This window comes from Actinia tenebrosa, unplaced genomic scaffold (genome assembly GCF_029948245.1).
Source record: "Actinia tenebrosa isolate PJP-AT-01 unplaced genomic scaffold, QUT_ActTen_1.0 PGA_scaffold4__44_contigs__length_22323623, whole genome shotgun sequence".
NCBI lineage: Eukaryota > Metazoa > Cnidaria > Anthozoa > Actiniaria > Actiniidae > Actinia > Actinia tenebrosa.
This window is the reverse complement of record NW_028292581.1, coordinates 5739266-5750293: the sequence shown is the minus strand read 5'-3', so window position 1 is coordinate 5750293 and position 11028 is coordinate 5739266. Positions and strand designations below refer to the sequence as shown.

The 11028-nt window shown below is 36.7% G+C and overlaps 1 protein-coding gene across 2 annotated transcripts in view; it reads left to right on the top strand.

The window, feature by feature from the left end:
- The first annotated feature begins 2551 nt into the window (after window positions 1-2551).
- The window catches only part of LOC116296709 (scinderin), a 30224-nt gene continuing 21747 nt past the window's right edge, over window positions 2552-11028 (top strand). The window contains exons 1-13 of one of the 2 annotated variants that reach the window (XM_031704773.2): window positions 2614-2709; window positions 3375-3397; window positions 5757-5859; window positions 6339-6413; window positions 6985-7056; window positions 7337-7417; window positions 7579-7746; window positions 8214-8324; window positions 8419-8485; window positions 8580-8736; window positions 8993-9065; window positions 9407-9502; window positions 10101-10266. In XM_031704773.2, the coding sequence (XP_031560633.1) occupies window positions 5779-5859; window positions 6339-6413; window positions 6985-7056; window positions 7337-7417; window positions 7579-7746; window positions 8214-8324; window positions 8419-8485; window positions 8580-8736; window positions 8993-9065; window positions 9407-9502; window positions 10101-10266 (1147 nt within the window). In that variant the 5' untranslated portion in view covers window positions 2614-2709; window positions 3375-3397; window positions 5757-5778. Of the gene's footprint in view, window positions 2710-3374; window positions 3398-5756; window positions 5860-6338; window positions 6414-6984; window positions 7057-7336; window positions 7418-7578; window positions 7747-8213; window positions 8325-8418; window positions 8486-8579; window positions 8737-8992; window positions 9066-9406; window positions 9503-10100; window positions 10267-11028 lie in introns of both variants that reach the window. The other variant, XM_031704772.2, reaches the window with a different exon arrangement.

The following is an 11028-nucleotide window of genomic DNA, read 5'->3' as shown; positions in this document are numbered from 1 at the left end:
TTTAGGCAGTGTAATTTGTAATAATTCAGCTTCCCTTTAGCCTCACAACCAATTTTGAAAGGGTCTATTTCTTCAGGAGAGAGAGCTCAACATTTTTCTTCCTACAACTCTTGAGTACGGTAGAGCTTTTTTGTTAGAAAAATGCCTATAGATCATGCGACTTTTTGTCTTTTTACATTAGTTCAGGCTTTTTTAGCTCTCACCTTCGATACAATGCGGACATACTGACATGCACATGATGTCTGAAATCCCTAAGGACTTAACTACGATTGATATATATTTGCCGAACCTTTCGAGAAGTGCACTACACCTACGGTTTACGTGCTAACGCTTTAGAGGAGTTCATCCTGCTGGTTATAGCCTGGTCTTGGTCGTCGGTTTCCTGTGCACACGTTGCTGATTCCCTTAACGATGCAGAACGGTACAGTGGCTTCCCATCCTGTGCAGAATGGATTGCATGGGAGTATGACGAACGGCTCAGCTGGTCCGGATTCTATGTAAGTTGACTGCTTTGTCTGATTTCGATTTACCTTCGGGAACATGCTTTACGAGGTACGAGGTTCGGAAGCATATTCAAAACTCAAATAAGACTTCGAACTACTACTAATATTTTGGTCAAAACTAGGTTATCGTATTCCTTCTTATTCACGATTTAAAATACGCATAATTCTTTCCGTAAAAATTCTCTTTAACTTGCGAGCCTGAAGTGCAGTTGAGAAGCAGTTGTCTACCGTCGATAAGCTAAATTTTCACTTAAAAAAAAAAGCCTTTCGCTCTTTCAAATAAAGTATTCCATAACTTTCGCGGCCCAAGTTTATATTAGTTTCCAGAGTTGTAGATGCCTTACATTATGGACGATTCATCAGTCAGTTTAAATTTTATGCATGGTTCAAGAAACAAAAGCCGAAATTAGAAAAAATACGACAGTCCAGGTTTCCTTTTCACAGTCAACAAGCGAAAAAGATGCCATATGAGAAACATTAAGTGTCCCATGAAACAGTCCCACAATGCAACGCGATTTGCGACACTGGAAAGGCGTCGTTTCAAGTCCAATTTACAAGAGTTAAAAAATTGTATGGTACGTCATAGGAATTTTCACCAGCAAAGCATTCTGGTAAGAGTCGAAATGAGAAACTGATGACGACATTTCAGTAACCGCTGAGTTCTAAGAATCGGTAAAAATCCCTAACGGAGCGTTTTCACTTGAGACGGAAGGCAGCCATAAACAATAGAAACGTTCTGCACAGTATTTGCATAAAAATAGATTTCAATTCCCGAAGGATAGAAAATGTATTGTTTTGGTACCCCATAATGGCCGCTGTGACGTCACGTGAAAACGCTCTATAGCTTTTTGGATTGCCCAAGGGTGTTTTGACAAAGCGTGGGAATCCTTAGGTAAATCTGAAACAATCAAAAAGATAACCAATCGATGCAGTGTAAATCTAAAACTTTTATAACTCGGATCATTAGGTTGTAAAACTAGTGTGTATTGAGAAACACAGCATTAGAATCTATTAGAATATGATTGAGGATACGATATAGATTATAGCTCTAAAGCAAGAAGAAGCGATCAAACCGTTTTTTACTCATGGAATCAGCAGGATCCGCAATCAAGTGGTTGTTTTAATTCTGTTTTTGTTTGCGATTTCAGTCCCACTCAAATCGAAACCATATAAGGAAAAGCTCAATCACTGCTTATTCGTGCATAAGGCTTCGTTTTCCACTTGGAAGGATGAGTGGAATGATAACCAAGTAAATAGAATATTCAAGAGCGATGATTCGTTCGGATTTGATCAACCATGGAAGACAAACTTGTGAATTGATCTGTATTCCATTTTTACGTCAACCGTGTTAAAATTCCATATTGGAAAAAAAATCAAAAGATTTACAAGAATCACTTCTTTCTTTATTGGTCAATTTTGGAAGCTTTTCCTCTGAACTAGAATCCTACTTACTACTGCTAGATCAGTGGATAAAAACTACAAGATTTTGAACAATCTTCAGTAACTTTTGACAACTTTTGAGACAATTTTCGAAGAGGGTGTCTATAAACAAACTAGAAGGAGTAATTACATTTAAGCTATATATATCTTATGAAGTTCTTTTTACCATTTAGGATATCGACCAGTTTTCCTAATCCTGTAAAAAAAAATGGGAAATTTTATATTCACCTTTCGATTTATTAGAATGTGAACTTGTCACGTTATGCGTTGCGTGACAGAGTATTCGATTAATTGAATAAGATTTTTATTTGCATTTTGTATAAGATACCAAAACAACAAGCAAAAACAGTTATCGTCGAAATCGCACGGCAAAACGACCTGAAAGATTGTACCTACCTCGAAAATTCTGTTGGCCAATTTGTTTATTTGTTAAAACCGATTACGATTCGGTTAGAGAATGTAGACTTTTATATATAACACATACAAATTAAACATAATAATTCCAAATTTAGGGGACTTATATAGGGCTAACCTCAATGTCTTCCTTTTCAAAATATGTAATCTGCATTTTTTTGAATAAAGTATTATTAAATGACGTGATGGTTTGCCTGACGGCTGTCAACGCCCACACGACAGAAATATCCCGGATAAGGCTTTAAAACACACAACAAACTCCCAAAATTCACTTGGGTGTCTTCGAGCAGTTGACAAAACTTGTTTGGAGGGATTTTCTTTCGTTCGATACCATTTTTAACACTTCCTAAAGGTAAGACTACTGCGAAATAAATGCATAATATTAAGAAATGCTCAAATTGATTTAAGATTTCCCTACTAATATTTATTATGACTTGCTCGGAACACAACAGCTTCAAACTAGAGGAAATATAATATATATTTTCAGACGTCGACTACTTTGTGCTCAAATATTGTAAATATTTATTTTAAAGTTTGTCTAAGTGTTTTATTTGGCATTGGTTTTGTGTTTACCGTCGTCGAAATTATTATTATTTTCTTCTGAGTTAGAACGACGAACTTTATATTCCTGGAGCTTTTATGGTTTTCTAATTAGTCAAAGACAAAGTTTTCCATATTTTATGAGAGTTCTAAGGTCTTAATGATATTCAAAACAAGCCCATGCATTGGTTTATCAAAGATTTTCTCTCAGCTTACAACTTTTTTATCGAGTAAATGGGTCGAAATACGAAAGTTTTTGAATTAAAATAAGATATAGGTGTGTTGCTCTTTGAAGCATGAAGAAAAAACGATTAGTTTAAGTGTATTGTTTTAAAAAGATTTGCTCAATACTACTTTAGAACTACTCGAAAATGATGGTTCTAGATTTTGATAACCTGCGTTGCATCTACGAGATGTTTAATCTGAACAAGAAATTTAGCTAGTTTGTTTATTTTATTATTTTTTTTCTTATTGTAGATTGTCCCGCATTCGGAACAGAGGTATTCAATATTAATCAATTGAAAAATAATTTTAGGAGGTGTGAAATACTGGTAATGCTGGATTTTTATAAACCTTTTCGTTTGTAATGAATAGTCTAAATAGCCTAAAAGGAATCTTAGGCGTTACTAAATTATTTGATTATTGTTCAGCCAAAATTATTATTTTTGCATTTCAAAGATCGATTCGTTCAAGTTTTCAAAGTTATTTAAGGTTTTGTACAATCTGAATACCATACTTGTACGATTTATTTAATGCTGAATTCTTAGAGATCTCAATAAATACTTTAATGTAGACGTCTTATTGCACATAAGACTGACTGTCATTACTATTAAGGATATTGAAGCTTGAAAGTAAAGCCGCAACATGGATCGTCAAGTGTCTCGCGACCTTTCTATTTAGAACATTTATATAATAGAGACAACAAATGTGTTTATTAGTTAATAATTGATGATATTGTATTGATTTTAAGTTCATTTCTTGTGATTGAAATATCGATTGTTTTTGAGAAGTTAAAAAAAATTCATGTTTGAAGAAATGGCAATTTCTACGAATTAGTATTCAATTTAATCAATTCGTATTAATTCAGTTTTCTCTTTTTATCATTATTTTTATTTTAAAAAAAATTTTTTTTTACTTAATCGCGTGTTCCGCAACATTCCGTGCATAAACTCGGGTTTCAATTTCTGCTTCGTCTATTCCATCAGTATTAGACAGATTCCTTTTCTTTATAATTCTGTAGTCATCTGCGAAATTAATACGATGTGAGCTGTTAGAAGTTGTAAACAAGTTTGACATTGTCTAATCAGAATTCGTCTATAAACTAAGCGAGTCGGTGGATCAAAACAACCTGTAGATTTTTTTAAATAAAGAATTCGAGCCTCGCTCATGATTTTAGAAATATCTGGAAACGCGTAGGCTTGAAAGGAAAAATGTACTGAATTAAAACACCGTGGATTCGAATTTCTAAAGATTGCCAATTAAAATCATTTAATGCCAATTTATCCTAAAGAATTAAACGGTGGGTGGTTGGGAAGAGATAAATTGTTCGTTAAAGAGAATGTTCAAATGCTTATAGTTCTCCCAATCTCTTGCTCTTTGGGAAATTATAGCTCAGTTAATCATAAGTAACTTTGATATGCCTTCAATATTAGTTAATATTGGAACATCGAGTAGCTGTCAGAAAAAGAAAGTGTAGTGATAACGTCACGGAGGTTATAGTTCATGGATTGTTCTAGTAAAATTTCAAGCTTGGGAAAACACATAGTTTGATTATATTATAATTGGCTTGATCATAATTCTTCGATTGCACGTTACGTCATCGCGGCCTCTCGGAGGAGCGTTGGTGCCATTTAACAAAAGATTTCTCATTAACATCCATTAACACCAAAATGGCCGCCATGCTATTGTCTTTTAACTCTCTTGGGAATGCTCGCAATGCTTGGGAATGCTTGTACCCTACGTACAAAAGAACTTTGTGGACGATCTGGTTCAATTTATACTTTTTTTTTCTTCTTCTTCTTCTTGTTTTTTTTTTCCTTTTTTTTTTTTTTTTTTTTTTTTTTTTCAAAATGGCAGGTCCAATTTAATGTTTTTATCATCAAAAACAAACTTTCACTGGAAATTATTCATTCTAGGTGTCTTTCTGTTAATCGGGTAAAACTTAAATACCTTGGCTGAATTCTTGGAAAATTGCATACATAATGAGGTTAATGACGTCATAAATCACACCACCCAATCTCACTGACCTGTGTATTTTAAATTGTTCGAATATCTTTGAATGCAAAACAATTCTTCAGATACAAAAGCTATCGAAAAGCGAGAGGTTTGCTATCCTCTCTAAAGAACAGGGTACGAACAACTTTCCTGCATTCTGATTCTTAAACGATGCATTGAGATAGATCTAGTTCTTTAACAGTAACGAGTACCACCTTATTGCAGGAAATGTTAATAGGACGTTTGCATGATGGCTTTTTTTATGATTCCCACTACCAAAATGCTTTGGGAATTTTCTTTATTTAAATTTGCATTCATTCCTGGTAAGAATAGAAAGACAATATTGGTGCTAAGAAACTGAACAAAAAAAAGTGTGCAAGGGAGTCTGGTATTAGAGGTCAATGACGCCATCAGGGCAAACGTCCTATTTCGCGATTTCGGAGGTCGCATGTTTCGCGACATTTCAATTTTGCGAGGAAATAAAATCATATTCTTTGTCAATCTAATATCTTGATTTCACTTTTTCATTCGTGTTTCATTTCCAAAAGTTCGAGTTTAATAGTTTTTCAGTTTTAACTAAAGTGTAATGAATATTTATTCAAAATTGTTTCAAGATACACACTAAATTGTTTTTCCCTTTTTCAGACACTTCAAAATCAAACCCAAGATGGCAGGTCTTGATCCTGACATGAAAGCTGATGTTGATTCCGTGAAGGGCAAAACTGCTCTGATCATCTGGCGAGACAACGTATGTTTTTTCCATATGCAAAATGAATGGGGGACTGGGGAGAATTCGGCCGTGTTTATTCGTGCATGTTACGTCTAGCCGCCATTTTGATTGACAATAGACCCCTTGCAGTACGTCGCAATGCACCTTCATTTGGAGGACATAAAAATAGGTTTCCAATAGGTCCCCCTGTCCCACCCCTTCCGAAGCCCATGATATGTGATTGAAGAATGATTTTTTGAAAGCAAAGCATTATGGGGGATATGAAAACTATGGTATTTTGAATTGAGCATTAATGTGTAATAAACAAATTAGCAGATGTTGAGTCTGATATCTTCTTCATCACTCGTATTCGAAACTCCTGAATAAAAAAGATATCAAGCACACGTGATAATCTCAACATACCGTAGTAATATACACGTCATTGATTGTTCAAGGAAATGGCTTTGTAAATTTCTCATTTGTTTCCTACTCATTCGTTTCTTTTTAAATCCGAACAGAGAGGAAACATGGAACGTGTTCCTGAAAAAGAATATGGCAAGTTCTACAAGGGTGATTGCTACGTTATTTATAACGTGAGTAAAAGCATTAAATCAGGAACGTTACGCTTCTATATACCTGTTAATCGTTGGATTAGATGAAATACTGACACGAGTATGGCTCTGTATATATGGTTAAACTGGGTTTTTTTTAACCGGTAATTCGGAAAACATCTGAAAATCAGATTAAGCAAATATTTCAACTTCATTTTTAAAGAAACGCAAAAAGACATCTCTTTATTCTTAATTCAAGAGTGTATGCACCTACTTGCAAGAACGTTGTCATACGATATTAGAACATTAGTAATTTAGTGAGAAAGGAATATATTAAAAGACAAAAGAAAATGTTCAGCTTCAGTGATCTTCTTTTGTTTTTAATGTAATTCCTATCCCACTAAATCACTAATGTTCTATATTCGTATGTCAACGTTCTTGCAAGTAGGTGTAGATATTGTATTGACAATTTTATCTTTTCAAGTGTCGTTCTGTAGGTTGGTTTGGTTTCAAAATTGTGAAATAAATGCTTCTTTAACCAAAAACAATTAGGGCCCATTTTCAGGGATTGGTATTATTCATCATAACATAAATCTTATTATTATTTTTAAAGTGCTATACGAAGAAAAGCGGAACAACACCAGTCATTCACATCCACTTCTTGATCGGAAGTGAGAGCACAGGGGTAGGTTTTCATTGATCCTTTGATCCACTATAATTTTTTCCAGTCAACCTGCTTGATAGCACAGAACTAGTGTCCAAGTAGGATCCTGAATTATTTTCCAGTCCTGGGGTAGATACCTTGCATCTCCCCTTCCCCCTAGAGAGGAAAATAAACCGTAATCCTATATTAAGGATTCCTAATCCAATTGCAAGTCACCCTAATCCTGTATTCCCAGGCAAAACCCATTATCTTACTTGAGAATTCATCATGTTATATTAAATTCAATTTTGTTAATCAACAGCAAGATGAGCAGATGGACGTAGCAATGTTTGCCACCATATTGGATGAATACCTTGGAGGAGGCGCCGTGCAATACAGAGAGGTATAGTAGGTCTACCCCCTTAATCACTTAAAGGTGCCAGTTTATACTCGTGTATGAAATCTTTATAAATCAAGATCGTTAACTACATTACATATCACAGCTTGTGTGTGCGTAGGAAACCTTTAGTATTCCATAATTACTTATAATTAATGTTTCTATAGCTAATGGGAAATGAAAGTGTTGAATTCAAAGCCATTTTCAACGGAAGGAGAGCACCAAATCTGAGGTACGCCAAGGGAGGTCACGAATCCAGGTTGAAGAAAATGGACAACTCTAACAGAACCCAGCTGTATGAAATCAAAGGAGCAAGAATTGCACAAGCAGTCGAGGTAATAAACAAGTCTCTTGGAATGTGATTGTCGAAAGAACACTTCTCTTGTACTAGTACTGATTAGATAGTACGTACACGCGCTCTGATTGGTCGAGAACTGTGCGTTAGAAGTGTGCTCTACGTAGCAGTAAAAACAAAAAAATATCGAAACATAATTAATGGCGCGCGCTCACTTTTCAGCAATCGTTCCAACAATAATGGAGGAGATTGTAGACCTTGTACTAGTACTGATTAGATAGTACGTACACGCGCTCTGATTGGTCGAGAACTGTGCGTTATTAGAAGTGTGCTCTACGTAGCAGTAAAAATAAAAAATTATCGAAGCATAATTAATGGCGCGCGCTCGATTTTCAGCCAACAATAATGGCGGAGATTGTAGACCCTACTCGTTGGGAACGAGAATATGCTTGGCGCGGGTATGACGTCATATCCGCTGACAGTATTCATCGAATCTAATATCGACAGGTTGATGTCAAACTAGCATCATTGAACTCCGATGACTGTTACGTTCTTGATGGAGGAAAAGGATTGTTCGTCCTTTTGGGGGAAAAATCTAACCGTAATGAACAAGCAAAGGTAACTTCGTAAGCCGGTGTTAATTTTCCACGTCTGGCTTTACTCGAAGGTCAATTAAGTATTGCTTGCTAACTATTTATCTTGATGATCATAGGCCATTAGCCTGGCAAACAGTATCAGAGACAATGAACAAGGAGGACGAGGTCATGTTATCATTATTGGTTAGTACTCTTACTGCTTGACTTGTATTCTAATGAAAAACATGCTCCACTCGATGACATATCCTACATGGTTTATCTGCTTTTTTCTTTGCAGACGAAAAAAACCTCAACACTCACGACAAACGCGATGAAATCCGAAAACTATTTGAGCTCCCATCCTCTGCTAAGCTCAATTTTGGAAATTTGAGAAGACTTCAGGCAAGAAGCGATGAAGATGCTGACAAACTAGCACGCGCTAGTAAACTTTACAAGTATGTCCAGAAAAAAAGTCTAGATATTTTTCAGTAAATGTATTTCTTGGACTCTATATTTTTTATACTATTCTTTTTGGACCCGCAAATCATTTTTCCAGTGTCTAACACTAACTGTCTAAGTCGTCCCGGTTACAGTAGTTGCACTGTAAAACTCTGGCTATATATACTTCACTATTTAACAATTAGATCTCTCCCCTTGTGCTCTACGTCCTTGTGCTCTTGGACTAAAAGGCTGTATCTCGTATTTTTTTAGGATCTGTGATGCGGGTGATAGGGTCGAAATGAAGGAACTAGGTCCTCCAAGACAAGAACTGCTCAATGACAACGTAAGTTGAAATATTAGGCGTTTCTAATAGAAAGTGAAGTGCTGCGAGTCAATAGACCGTTTCACGAATTCGCTTGATTGAATACGAAAAAAGGGTTCCATGGGGATTGGATATGTGTCCACACAATTACTATATTTTATTAAGTCCCACCCCGACTTGAAGTCAATGTTTCTTCGGTCGTCACTCGAGCAAATTCGGAAAAGGTTAATTTTTATCTACAAATACTTTCAATAAAAAATCTACTAACATCGGATAGCGTGAGCAGAACCCGAGGGACTAAAAAAACACAGGAAACCCATCAACATTCCTTACCAATGCTTGATTGTGTTGGACCTCTGTAGGATTGCTTCATTCTCTTTACTGGAAGGAATGTTTACGTATGGAAAGGAAAAAAAGCAAGTTCGACTGAGAGAGCACAGGCTATGGCAAATGCCAAGGTAAGGCCCGTTGGCGAACTTAATTCAACTACTGAGATTGTATGAGGAGAGACTTCGGAGCTTAGGCCTAGGGCAAACGTCGAACTTTCCATGCACCGAACTTAATTACACCAAAGAATGCCACCTCATTACCACCTGATATCCATTGTTTTTAATGAGTTCGGTGCATGGAAAGTTCTGACGTTTGCCCTAGGCCTTATATCGATTCAGAAGGCGTGCCTAACTTAATTCACTTTAATTTACCATTATCATTCGGCACATGAGGGAATAACGGAGCAACAAAGGCCTTTACGATACCCTAAGGAATAGCTGGAACGATGCGGGTCAAAGTCAGGGCACGTCAGACCTAACAAACTCTACTCGCATGTGATGTCAAGTCCAGGCCTTAAACCCGAGACCCCCGAGGTGAGAGGCGAGTGTACTACCGCTACACTACCCTTGATTACCAAAATTAATTGGTAAATCGATAATTTTCGTGAGATCTCACGCTGGATACTACTGAATGAGCACATTCTGAATGCAAGATTTTTTCCAAAACGCTTGCAACACATTTGTACACCTCTATTAAATGTTCTTGTCATTAATTTTTTTAACGCAGGGATTCTTGAAGCAGCTTAGCGAAAGTCCAAATCTGGGAATCGTTGTGATGCCACAGTTTGCAGAGACTGCAGCTTTCCGTGCATGTTTTCCTTCATGGAAAGATGACAGCGCATTGGAACCAGTGAATGTCGATTACTCCAAGCCAAAGGGGACCGGAGGCGTCGGTAAGGACATCACGTGATAGCTTAGGGGCAAGGTCGGAACCATGGCCCAAACTAAGGACCCGATTTTGTTGACTTAGGTGGTGGGTACCGACAGACAGTAGTAGTATAGGGAATGGGGGTTCCAGCGCAATCTCAACACGGGGTAAGACCCGCGTCAAAAATCCACCTACGGACGACCCCCACTCCAAGTGTGGTTGAGGGCAACAGCGCACTTAAATATGTTAGTCTATATATGGAGTGCGAAGAATGTAAAGAGTTCGTTAACGACTTTTGCATAATTTGTCTAAGACCTAAAGTTATCGTACCTAAGCCAGAACCCTTTTGGTGTTGTGGTAAGAAAATGCAAATAGAAGACGACACGTCAGCACAGTGTTACGAGTGTGGTAAGAATATTCGTAATGCCGTACCAAATGCTACCAGAGAGCAGTATTACGCCAATGGAGGTCGTAAGAAAACGCCATATAAGAGATTAAAATACTTCAGGGACTGGATGAGTCATATCCAAGGTTTACATCCGATATATTTAGACAACGAAGTAAAGAAGAAAATCATAGACCATTTAGAAGAGCCAACCCCACAAAGTCTACGGAAAACGTTGAAAAAATTAAAACTAGGGAAATATTACAAAGCTATTCCCTATCTTTTGTCTGAAATTACCGGTAAGTCTATTCCTGAGGTTTCTGATATGACAAAAGCCGAGTGGATGTTTTGTCGGCTGAATAAGGATATTCCTTATTATCCTGACGTAATTTACGAAATATT